The sequence below is a fragment of the Fundulus heteroclitus genome, chromosome 1 (genome assembly GCF_011125445.2).
Source record: "Fundulus heteroclitus isolate FHET01 chromosome 1, MU-UCD_Fhet_4.1, whole genome shotgun sequence".
NCBI classification, from domain to species: domain Eukaryota; kingdom Metazoa; phylum Chordata; class Actinopteri; order Cyprinodontiformes; family Fundulidae; genus Fundulus; species Fundulus heteroclitus.
This window is the reverse complement of record NC_046361.1, coordinates 36,291,468-36,305,023: the sequence shown is the minus strand read 5'-3', so window position 1 is coordinate 36,305,023 and position 13,556 is coordinate 36,291,468. Positions and strand designations below refer to the sequence as shown.

The window sequence follows — 13,556 nt, the reverse complement described above, 5'->3', positions numbered from 1 at the left end:
ATCCACAATTTCTTAGAAAGCAGAAAAGCAAGAAGAGCCTTGCCTAGCTTACCTTCTTGTGGTATAGCATGACAGTGCTGTTTACGTTTTAATTTGATACTGTGATTGTCTGAAACCAACCTTTGGTAGACAGGCACTAGGTGTCGCTTCACCCAGTCAGCTTGGAGAGTTCTGATCCTTTCCAAAAACAATAGGAGCATTTGCAAATTGACAATGTGCAGAATGGAGAGTTCTACACATTATCAGTAGGTTCAGGGTAAAGTTACCAACACTGACAGCAAAATGTATATGTCAGGTACAAAATGTAGTACTTTTGCTGTGTCTCAATTCATGGGTCCGGTGCATCCTTCATTGCTAATCGTATCCCATGATTCATTGCAGGTTGAAGAGAACTTTTTAACCAGAAGCAGTAATGGTGGAGTTGAGTGAAAAGCTGTGAAAAGAGTTGAATATATTATGCTTGTTATGACATAAAAGTAATTTTTAAAAACGTTTTTAAGCAAGAAGTTAGCTATGTTAAACAGAAATATCTGCACGGTTTCTTGACATATTGCTTGATTTTAAAAATGCACAGGCATGGTTGGACCACAGGCGGCTCGCCTCGTCGGCTTGCAGCTGGCTTGCCATCCCAAGAAAAAACTACCCGACCAGGGCGAACCAAAATAAAGAAGAAAACATAGGCAAACAAGAAAGCGTCTAAATAGCAAACAAACAAAAAAAAAAGTGTCTAATACGCTGGCAAAGAAAAAGGCTTTTAATAAACGCTGGCAGGCAAACAGAGGGCGTGGGGAAAAGCCTGGGACAACAGGTGTAGGGAAAAGCCCGAGGGAAAAACAGCCGTATAACTCTAATAAATTACACAAATGGTATTTGTCATCAATGAATTTTGTTACGCGGTATAGTTCAACATACAATTCAACATTTGGCTGATTAATAAATTAGAATAAAATAAAAGATGATAAAGCAGCTTTTTAAATAAAAGCTTGAAGGCCATGATGAATATGTAAAGGCCAGGGGAAATAAAAACTGTGTGAAGTTGTTTACAGAGCAGAAAACCTTTGTGGTCCGTTTGTTTAGTTTCATAGTTGCATCATGCTGTCTTGGTTGTTAGGCAGCAGGTGTTAATCTTTTTTTTTTTCTTCTTCTTCTTCTTCTTTTTCTCTTTTTTTTCCCCTGTTAATCTAAAGCAGGAATTCCCAAATTTTTTTTAGCTGCGCACCCCCTTCTGTGTCCCAACCGGGTTGACGCACCCTCAATCTTCAAAAAAAAAAAAAAAGCTGCAGTTACAACAACACAGCCATCATAACAAAGGTTATTGAAATAAAACATATTTTGAATTAATTTGCAATAAAGTTACACACAACAGGATACTAAGGATTTTCAGGTGCATTGGTGGCTCAGCATGGAGCGAGAGAAAGATCGGTCACACCTCTACAGGCTGAAACGTCTCTAAACCCTGATGATCTACCTGTGTGTGTTTTCACTGTACTTATTTCATGTACCAGCTTCTAAATCTGAGTCTGACTTTATGGCGCAAGATACAAACACAAAGAAGTCTAATTTGATTTGTGTTCGATAACGAGTGAGCGAGTGAGAGAGAAAACTGGTGGAGAGGCACAGAGTAAGAATAACAGAGTGCTCCGTAAAGCTGTTATTAATCAGAGAAATAAACAGTTATTTCCTGATTGTTTCTCAGCAGGTAAACACGCTCGTGGCAACACACCTCAGCTCACCGCAGCCCCCACACCTGGTTGCTGGTTTCCCTGTTCCGGTCTGAATTCGAGGTAAAACCGCATCTTTAAAATTAACTGCACCTGTCTGAATCACGATAAAAAGTATTACACCTCTGTGCATGAACATAGCCAAGAAACCGTCAGTTTTCCCACCAGCTGCATCCTCTCCTTCTTCATTACTAACTTTGACCTTAGATGTCTCACCTGCATGACAGTTTCCCTTATTTCAGCCAATTGAGCATATTTGCGAGAATGAATGACGTAGAGGCCACAAGCTAGGTGTGCACATACAGTATGTGTAGAAGAAGATAACTTCATATATATCTTTCATTTTAAAATGAAGCATAGAAGAAGACTTCTTCTAAATAAATAGATTTTCGTGTGAATACATTTAATTTATTAATTAAATTTACAGTTTTTGATTTAAATTTTTACAAAGGAAATGTTTATTTGCACGTCTTTATGCTGTGGGTAAAAAAAAAACTGTCATACCCCATACCGGCACTCAAATCTTCTCTTTTTCGAGGTCCACAAAGGACCTGGTCTACATAGGCTGGGTCATTTCAAGGATGCAGCCCCTGAATTAGGACAGACCCTAAGAATATGTTTATATCAAAAAATAAAAGGTAATCCATAACTTTATTTAAACAAGGAGAGCTAGAGGGATAAATGCATTTTTGCTCTCACCCATTCTTTCCTTCTCTTATGCTCCCCTCCCCTCCATGAAGAAGGTATAACGTGCAGCTACGTTGCTGGCTTTGGCACATCACCCATTTTGTATTGTGCATGCTGATGCATGCTCGTTGCTTGGCAGCTCCCTCCAGACGAATATGCAAATTGTTTTTCAAAGCTCTTGGCTCCCACCAAGGATTCTTTAGCTGTAGAAGCAAAGGGAGGGATTACAGTAAAATCACAACGAAGATCTTAAAAGTAGATCACCTACAGTACTTTACAGCATAGAACAGGGTGGCAGCCTGACATAATCTTTAAAACGCAGGGCCTACTCGTACACTAGTCAGACTGAGAGCTCCTTACAAAAGTTTAATTAGCTCCCCGAAATACGTCCCCCACCACCATGACCTTGTAGTAAACCCCACTGTTTTTTTACACAAATGTTAAAACAAGTTTTTGTTTTTACTTTTGGAGGCAACTTTTCTTTTTACATATCATGCCTCATTAGCAGTTTGTCCCTCTGTAACAACTGTTACTGACCACACCGTGAGCCACCAAACAGGACATCTCCAAATATTATGCTGGATTCTATCAACTAATCCATACCTACAGTAGCTCTCAAAAGTCTTCACACCCCTTTTAAAAGGCCATGATAATTCATTTAAAAAACTTTTCCCCCTATAATTCATATAAAATTTATCCTGTCAAATTAAATTAAAAACTAATCCGTTTTAGGGGAAAACTAAGATAAGTGCAGTTACAGTTACCATGGTTAGTTGTGCAACAATACTTTGTTAGACCGACTTGTGATTTCTGTGGAGCATTCATACTTTTTGACTGGAGTCTATTAGCATCACACACTTGGCAATATTTGCCCACTCTGACTTGATAAAGTTCTCCAAACACATCTGAATGTGAGGATGTCTCTTGTCCACAGCCCCCTTCGGGTGAACTCGGAGTTTTTGTGTTGAACTTAGTTCTGGGCTCTTGCTAGGCCATACAAAAACAATAGTTTTTGGTGATCTGGATATACACTCACCGACCACTTTATTAGGTACACCTGTCCAACTACTTGTTAACACTTAATTTCTAAGCAGCCGATCACATGGTGGCAACTCAGTGCATTTAGGCATGTAGACATGGTCAAGAGAATCTCCTGCAGTTCAAACCGAGCATCAGTATGGGGAAGAAAGGTGATTTGAGTGACTTTGAACGTGGCATGATTGTTGGTGCCAGAAGGGCTGGTCTGAGTATTTCAGAAACTGCTAATCTACTGGGATTTTCACACACAACCATCTCTAGGGTTTACAGAGAATGGTCCGAAAAAGAAAAAACATCCAGTGAGCGGCAGTTCTGTGGGCGGAAATGCCTTGTTGATGCCAGAGGTCAGAGGAGAATGGCCAGACTGGTTCGAGCTGATAGAAGGGCAACAGTGACTCAAATAACCACCCGTTACAACCAAGGTGGGCAGAAGAGCATCTCTGAACGCACAGTACGTCGTACTTTGAGGCAGATGGGCTACAGCAGCAGAAGACCACATCGGGTGCCACTCCTTTCAGCTAAGAACAGGAAACTGAGGCTACAATTTGCACAAGCTCATCGAAATTGGACAATAGAAGATTGGAAAAACGTTGCCTGGTCTGATGAGTCTCGATTTCTGCTGCGACAGTCGGATGGTAGGGTCAGAATTTGGCGTCTACAACATGAAAGCATGGATCCATCCTGCCTTGTATCAACGGTTCAGGCTGCTGGTGGTGGTGTCATGGTGTGGGGAATATTTTCTTGGCACTCTTTGGGCCCCTTGGTACCAATTGAGCATCGTTGCAACGCCACAGCCTACCTGAGTATTGTTGCTGACCATGTCCATCCCTTTATGACCACAATGTACCCAACTTCTGATGGCTACTTTCAGCAGGATAATGCACCATGTCATAAAGCTGGAATCATCTCAGACTGGTTTCTTGAACATGACAATGAGTTCGCTGTACTCAAATGGCCTCCACAGTCACCAGATCTCAATCCAATAGAGCATCTTCGGGATGTGGTGGAACGGGAGATTCGCATCATGGATGTGCAGCCGACAACTCTGCGGCAACTGTGTGATGCCATCATGTCAATATGGACCAAACTCCCTGAGGAATGCTTCCAGCACCTTGTTGAATCTATGCCACGAAGAATTGAGGCAGTTCTGAAGGCAAAAGGGGGTCCAACCCGTTACTAGCATGGGGTACCTAATAAAGTGGCCGGTGAGTGTATGTGTGGAGTTATTAACGCTTAAAAGATCCTTATACTTTTTTCAGATTATAAGTAGACGATTATAGGATTTATGTGAACACTAGTTAGTAATTCAGTTCAATTCAATCAAATGTATTAATCACACAAAAGGTAATTAGTTAAGAGCAGCATGTTTCCAACAGTACATAGCAAACATCACACACATTATTCACAACATCCAAGCAGTCAGTATAAGCACATTTAAAACCCCTAAAGAACCCTACACAGAGTATAAAAGCGTGATCGTAGAAGGAATGAAGGATTTGGTGCGGCTTACACACAGGAAGCACATAACGACGCCCAGAAGGCGACAGAGAAAATTAACTTGCCAGAGCATGACCTGGAGAGGCTGGCACACCTGCTGTCTTCGTTTTGGTTGCAGAAGACATTAAGGTCTCTCTGTTTCACACCAATGATTTTAGACTGGATTTTTACAATGTTTTTCAGGCTGTTCCTGTCTTTAACTGTCAGATTCTGAAACCAACAGATAAAAGAAAAACTTAAAAGACTTTCAATAAAAGACTGATTTAAACCTACATAGGATGACTGGCGTGACAGAGAAGGAGTTTAGATAATTTATCTGTTGCCCTCGCTTCTCAATGGCAGCCCTGTTTATATCAAACTCAAGGTAGTCATCAAAAACCGTGCCCAAGTATATATATGATGAGACAATGTCCACCTTTTCATTATGTATGATGCTCTCTCAAGCAGTTTCAATTTCACCCAAAGTCAATAATTAATTCTTTGGTTTTAGATACATTTAAGTCAAGGAAATGGTAATCACGCCATGAGATAAAGTCAGTCAGAGCATTCCTGTGGTCAGATACTGGCCCTTGGAGGAGTGACCACAACGCAATGTCATCAGAAAACTTCAATAAACAGCTGATCTCCTGGGTGCTTCTGTAGCCATTTGTGTAAATGATAAAAAGAAGGGATGAAAAGACACTCCGTTTGCGGTGATCCTGTAGAGAGCAATAAGGAGTCTGAGAAATGACCATTTACAAAAAAAAACTGGTCTCTGACAGAGAAAAAAAATCTAAAATCTAAAATCATAAAATCTAAAATATATAAAACAAGTTGGTGTGGCAAGTTAAAATCACACAGCAGCCTTTCTGTTAAAATATGTGGTTGCATTGCATTAAAAGCTGAAGTAAGGTCTGCAAACCAAAGGCTGGCATTTGACATTTTGGTTTGTCTAAATGTGTATATAAGCTATTTAAAATAAAAAAAGCTTTTCATTCTCTACTCTCCTACCTGCTCGATAGGCAAATTGATTTGACCCACTATTCATGGTAGTCCTCAATGTCAATGTTGTCGCCCTTCAAGTTTTCTGGGATTCCTCGGAGAAAACATTTTTGCCCCTTGAACAATCGCTGAAAAGCAGTGTATTCACTCAAAACACCTCTTAAATCTCCCCATTTTGAACCTGCTATTGAGTAGGGTCAGACAAACCCAGACGAACCCGGGCTGGCCCTGAAGAACAGTGGCCAGAACCGAACAGTGCAAGCCTAAACTGAGCAGGTGGAACTGGGGCTGTTAAATGGCCAAAAGCATAGCACTTTTAAATTAATTTGCTAACTATTTTTCAAAACTAATTTTACAATTTTGGAGATGTAGACTGAACCTTAATCATGCAGTTTTAACGGTATATGAGCTCATTAACTTGCATTTACCTAGTCAGTCTTGAGATATGACAGTTCAAACACGATGTCAGTTTCATTTTTACTATCTTCATGTTTTGTCTCAAGGGCAAGTCTGCTCAAATCCTTCTATGCCGTTGATTACCTGTTCTTATCTTAGAATTTATAGGCCTGCGTGTCTGAACAGATCTGAGATAAGTGATTCCATTATTGCCACACAATAAGGGCAACAAAATAATTTGGACATGAGAGACATACAAAGTTACACAGTTTATAGTAATAAAAACCAAGCTAATGTAAAGTTAGTTATAAAGCAGCAGAAGAAAAAGAAAAAGAAAAGTAAAACTAAATACCTTATTTAATATTGCACAATTATTGATAATATGACATACTCAGGTAAAAAAAAGATTAAACATTCAAGTTAAACAGCTTAAAAGCAGTGGAGAAAACATCAAGACATTTACAGAAAAAAAATGAAAATGTGCAATACGGATGACTCTACAGCAGAGAGAGAGGGAGAGAGAGAGAGACAGAGAGAGAGAGACAGAGAGAGAGAGACAGAGACATAGTTTTACATATCTCAGAGAGATTAACTAATTATTTAGGCACTTAGAGCTTAAACCTATCATAGGTTTCATAAAACACGGTTTAAAAAAAACACAGTAATGGTTAGGCTCTTAGACACAAATTCTCATTTTGTGAACTTATCTTACTCTGAAGATTCCCAAAGAAGGCAGCAAAATGGTAAGTTTGTGTAACAGTAAAAAAGGGAAACTTAATGAATATATTTATCATTTTTATATGTTTGAAATAGTCACCATATTCTTTTTACATTTAAGAACCTGACAACCCAGTTATTTAAAATTTTTTCGCTTTCTACATAATTCTCGAATATAAGAATTCATTGATTTGGTCAAGGTTCAAGGAGTCTTTATTGTCCCCATAGGACTATTTGTTTTACAGCTCACAGTAACAGGTAAATAATTACACACACACACACACACACACACACACACACACACACACACACACACACACACACACACACACAAATATGACTGGGCAAGGCTTATAAGAGGCAGTTATTTAGGTCCAGTTTTCTTTCACTTTACTTTCATTTGTGAGTGGCACCTCATAGGACGGGTTGAATTGACTTGTTTCTGACAAAATGAATGGAACTAGGTGTGTTAAACTGGACAAGAAACTATATGAACATACAATTCTGCCTACTCTTTACAGCTTGGTATTTATTGTTGGACTGGTAGCCAACGGATTGGGATTGAAGTCTTTGTGGCACAACTGGAAGAAACTTGGAAATATTAATATTTTTGTTCTAAACCTTGGACTTGCAGACATTTTGTATCTGCTCACACTTCCCTTTCTAATAGTGTACTACCTTAAAGGGAGTAAATGGATCTTTGGAGACGTCTTCTGCAAAGTAACAAGGTTCTGCTTCAACCTGAACTTATACTGCAGCATCGGGTTCCTCACATGCATAAGTGTGTACAGGTACCTGGGAATCGTCCATCCAATGAGAGCCATGGGGAGATTAACAGCGACTCACTCTGTGGTGATTTCAGTCATTGTCTGGATTCTGGTGAGTGCTCAGAGTCTTCCAGACATGTTCTACCCCAAAACATTTAATAACACAAAATGTTTTGACACAACCTCTAGCGAACATATTAAGAGTTATCTGGACTACACCATTACATGGACATTCTTTGGATTTTGCATCCCATTCCTAATCACCATTGGCAGCTACGGACATGTGACTATCATTGTCTGCTGCTCCAATACGATTAAAAAGGACCTGAAACGACGGAGCTTGAAGCTGTTGGCTATTTTGATACTTCTTTTCTCACTTTGCTATGTGCCCTACCATATCTTCAAGAACCTCAGCCTGTATTCCAGGTTTCTTCGTATGCAGAAAATATGCCCCAGCTGGGAAAGGGTAGTCTTCAATGCCCGTCAGGCAAGTCGTGGTCTTGTGAGCCTGAACAGCGCCCTCAACCCGCTGGTCTATCTCCACGTAAATGAGGATTTGGGAACTAAGTTCAGGCAGCTGTTGCAGCGAGGACGACAGATGTTCAGTCGTTTGTTTCAGTCAAAATCCCAGTCTGTGCCTGTACCACAGACAGAGCAAGAAGACATTTGACCGTTGATTTTTTCATTCAGATAAGTCATCATTGCTTTTTTGATTTTTTTTCTCTTTGTTGTTTGGAAAGTTGTTTTTTCAGGCATTCATGTATTATTTTCCCTTGTGCAGTTATGTTGCCAGATGCCTGGAATGTAAATAGTGAATTAAAACACAAGTCAGACTTGTTTCATTAATTGTGAATTTGACAAAGCCATTAAATTCAGCTAAATAATTGAACTCATGCACCAGACTGTTGTTTTCACTGCCATTTTGTATTGTATATTTATTAAATCCTGAAAAAGAACATTAAAAAGGTTCTGGGTTTGAATCCCACAGACTGCCACTCATGGTCCCTGAGCAAGACCCTCAGCCCCATGATGCTACCTAGATGGTGCAAAGTGGCAGCCCACCGCTCCCTAAGTAATGGGTTAAATTCGGATTTCATTGAAATGTATGTTGCAATGACAAATAATGATTATTAAAGTAAATGGAAAACATGTGATAACTCACTGTGAGACATCCGAAATGTGAGCGACTGCTGCTTCTTCATCTCTTCTTGTAGAGAAAGCAGTCATGCAGACTATGACCAAAATAGCTACTTGTTATTTACTTGTAGTAGCTGTGCAATTTAAATAAATCAAAGTGAAGATTTTTTTGTGTTTTCTTTTAACGAGTCTCTTTGTCTTGTAAAGGTGACTGCGACTGTTTTACCTGGTAAGGCAAAAAACTTTTTTTATTGTCACCAAGCTCTGCGTTACCTATGTTATTGATTATTAGATTACTGAGACTGGGCTGCAAAAGGCAGTTGCCACGGAAACAACAGACACTGGAGACGCAGAGGCTGAGATACTTAGGTTGGTCAAAATGACTGATTAGGGGGAAATGGGTCAGCTTGGACACGTCTATATTATAGTATAATCTTCTCCACCAATGTCATGAAATGTCCGGGCAAATTAATAATTACAATTATTTTGATAATAAAACCTCTTCTGTTTTTTGTTCAGAATCAAGTTTATTGTTTTGTATCATTCACCAGGCCCTTACTCTCAGGTTTTAGATCACTTCTCAGACTTCTTATCAGATTTAGTGTTCTGAAAAGGTTATTATACTGGGGGATTTTAACGTTCATGTTGACACTGAATGTGACATTAGTGTACACTTTAAAACTATCCTAGATTCAATTGGTTTTGCTTAAAATATGCCTAAACCGACTCACTCTTGCCTTCATATGTTGGACCTTGTGCTGACATATATGGCATTCATTACAAAGAATTAACAGAATTTACTCACAACCCTGTCTTATCTGGCCATTTGTAATAACCTTTGAGTTAAATTTAACTAAGTTATCCACCCCCAAAAGAAGATTTCATTATAGTTAATCTTTATTAGATGATGCTGTATCAAACTTTAAAGAGTCTGTCCTTTTATCATTTTGCTCAATATTACAGAAATGCCCAGCAGATGGCAGCAATGTTGTTTCTTCCCATTTGTGAAAGGTATGAATTTCACAAATTCATACTTTTGTTGACGGTGTGACTTTCTCGTTGCGTTTTGCATTACAGAATGTAGCCCCCCTTGATAAAGAAAGTGATTATTTACAAGAAGCTGGCTTCCTGCTTTAACTTAGAGTTACATTATTTTAAGCACAATGTTAGAAAATTGGAGAGAAAATGGCACTCTACTCATCAAGAGGAATCCTACCTAATCAGGAAAAACAGACTACTGTTGCATAAAAAGACCATTTGCAGAGTGAGAACAGCATATGTTTCATCTTTAATATAGCAGAATAAAAACAATATGTGGTTTCTCTTTAGTACAGCTGCCAAACTTACCTACCTGACTTTATGGGATTCTTTATAAATAAGAATTCCAAAATTGATTCCATTCAAAATAAATTTGGTATTCTCCCAAACATGATTACCTCATCCTCAGTAAGTGAGGTGGTGTTGGAGGAATCTTTAAAACCTAATCAGTGTCTGGACTGTTTAGGAGCAGTAGAGCTTTCTGACTTATCTAAAATTTTAGCTTCACCGAACCCTTCAACTTGTATGTTAGACCCAATCTCAACCAAGTTATTTAAGGAAGCATTCCCTTTGTTTTAAGTATGATTAATCTATCCTTATTAAATGGATATGTACTCCAGAATTTTTAAATAGCTGTTATTAAACCTTTACATAAGAAATCATCTCTTGATCAAGATGACTTAATAAATTACAAACCTATAAATAATCTTCTTTTGTTATCTAAAATTCTTGAGAAAGTAGTTGCTAAACACATATTTGAACACTTACGAAGTAATGACCTATTTGAAGAGTTTCACTCAGGCTTCAGAGCTCATCATAGCACTGAAACAGCTCTGGTGAAGGTCACTAATGATATTCTCATGGCCTCAGATAATGGACTTGTGTCTGTACTTGTCCTGTTAGATCTCAGTGCTGCATTTGACACAGTCGATCACAATATTATCCTACAATGACTTGAGCATTCTGTAGGGATTAAGGGAAAAGCATTAGGCTGATTTAAATCTTATCTGTCGGACAGATTCCAGTTTGTTCATGTTAATAATAAATCTTCCTCAAACTCTAGGGTCACTTGTGGAGTACCAGAGGGTTCAGTCCTTTGGCCAATTCTCTTTATGATACATATGCTTCCAATTGGTAAAATTATCAGACAACATGGGATTCATTTCCATTGTTATGTTGATGACACTCAGCTATTTTTATCCATAAATCATGATGAATCCAATCAATTACTTTGACTACAGCCATGTCTTGTTGACATCAAAATCAACTTTAAATTTCCTGCTTTTAAATTCTGACAAGACAGAAGTTGTAATCGTTGGTTCAGTGTCCTCAGAAAATAAACTTCTTAATCAATCACTTAATCTGGATTAACTTGGCCTCTAGTAAAAAAGTAAAAAATCTTGGTGTTATTAACCAGGTTTCCATGGTTTCCTTTTTTCACCTTCGGAATATGGCCAAAAATGGAAATATTTTGTCCAGTACTGACACTGAAAAAATAGTCCATGCATTTGTTACTTCAAGGTTGGACTATTGTAATTCTTTACTATGAGGAAGTCCACAAAATGCAGTTTGAAGCCTTCTGCGAATCCAAAATGCTGCAGCAGGAGTTTTTATGAAAATGAACAAGAGGGATCATATTTCTCCAATTTTAGCTTCCCTTCATTGGCTTCCTGTTAAATCAAGAATAGAATTAAAAAATATTTTTCTAACGTACAAAGCCCTTAATAATCAAGCTCTGTCATATATCAGAGCTCTGATTACCCCGTATATTCCTAACAGAGCACTTTACTCTCAGACTGCAGGTCTGCTGGTGGTTCCTATATTCTCTAAAAGTAGAATGGGAGGCAGATCCTTTAGCTATCAGGCTCTTCTCCTGACCCTAAGCCTGTCTACTTTTAAGACTAGGCTTAAAAAGTTCCTTTTTGACAAAGCTTCTAGTTAGAGTGGCTTAGGTTACCCTGAGCTATCTCTATAGATGCTGCTATAGGCTTAGGTTACTGGAGGACATAAGGGTATATTTTTCACACTCTATTTTACACCCTTTCAGGTAAGCCATTCCTAAAATCTTCCATCAAAATAAACTGCCTAAGTTGTTCAAATCTCTGAATGCTTTGAGATGAACACCATCTATCAAAAAGTACCCCTTTGTCTCTTACAAAGTCAACATACATCTGATCAGAGTGCTTTCTCAATTTGCAAAACCTCTGCCGATATCCATCAGGTATGAGTTCATATGCTCGCAGAACAACTGTTTTGATTTTATCAAAATCAAAACTATCCTCCATAGACAGAAATGCATAGGCCTTCTGCACTCTATCCACATGTTGACACTGCCATAAAAAAGACCACACATTTTTAGGCCACTTAAGTGTCAGTGCAACCTGGTCAAACAATGCGAAACATTTATCTACATCCTTCTGATTAAATGGAGGAATTAACCGAATATTTTTACTCACGTTAAAATCCACGGATTTATGCACCAAGGTACCCACTCCTAGCTCAAATTCTTTCAGACAGGTCTCTGCTTGTTTCTCTGTTTTCTTTTGCTCTGAACACAGCTCTTTATCTAGTAGTGCAATCCACCCTAACTCAACTTCAAGTTGCTTTAAATGAACAGTCTCAACCGGTAATACCACCTCTGATGGTGCTTCACATTGACTTTTAGGCCAAACTGTTGAAGGAAAAATCTCAATCTGAATCAGTGCAGCCAATAACTCTGCCGCAATTGTTCCCCTTTTAGCACGCTTAGACATAGAAATATTATAGTGATCAGCTATCAAATGCAACTGATCCTGTGTGGATTTACACAAAAACTCTAATGCTGGCGCCTCCAAAAACCCCTCTAGTTCAAGCTCTATGTTCAAACACAGAATCAAGCAACCCACAAAACAAGCCAACACACACCAAACTACAGAAAAAGAACGACGCATAAAGTCCCGGAAAAAAAATTGCTATTTACTTAAAACCACCTCAACCTCTCAAAATATACAAAAAGACAAGTTATTATGCATACCAAGTGACTAAGGCACAACATCCTTACGGCAAACCTTGAGTGACAAGTCCCAATGGATATGTTACAACAATATGTTACAACAACATAAAAATGTTAAAACAAAACATATTTATATGGGTAGAATACATTGGTCTGTCAATAAAGTTGGTTTCTTAATATTGCACTTGTCCTCAACTGATCTTCTATCTTATCTATCAACAATGATGAATCACATTTTGTTTATTAGTCTTCAAAAGGCTGTGCTACAAAAAAAGCTAAAGAAAAACAAGGTTTATATGTAACAGATTTTCCCTCTGTGATTGTTTTTTTCACTTTCAAGATTATGAAATCAGCTGTCCTTATATCTCTATAATCCAGGTAGAAAAAACATCCAGAGGACCAGTTCAGTTCATTTTTTATTTATTCTTTGGTTCATAAAAACAGCACAGTGTAATCATACAAACGTGTTTAGACAGGATGTTGCTCTTTGTATCTGAACAGCTGAACCTGCCTACGACTGGGCAGGGCTTATAAGAGGAAGTTATTTAGGTCCTGTTTTATTTCACTTTGCTTTCATTTGTGAGC

At 38.4% G+C, this 13,556-nt stretch overlaps 1 protein-coding gene across 1 annotated transcript; it reads left to right on the top strand.

Moving 5' to 3' along the window:
* Positions 1-7,451: 7,451 nt before the first annotated feature.
* On the top strand, positions 7,452-8,890 carry LOC105918342 (P2Y purinoceptor 1). The gene has a single exon (XM_021311085.2). The coding sequence runs from the start codon at positions 7,488-7,490 to the stop codon at positions 8,472-8,474; it is 987 nt and encodes a 328-aa protein (XP_021166760.2). The 5' UTR covers positions 7,452-7,487; the 3' UTR covers positions 8,475-8,890.
* The last annotated feature ends 4,666 nt before the right edge of the window (positions 8,891-13,556 follow it).

Bases quoted from the DNA above. Each gene is read 5' to 3' on its own strand.
- LOC105918342 (XM_021311085.2), top strand. From the start codon at position 7,488: ATGAATGGAACTAGGTGTGTTAAACTGGACAAGAAACTATATGAACAT.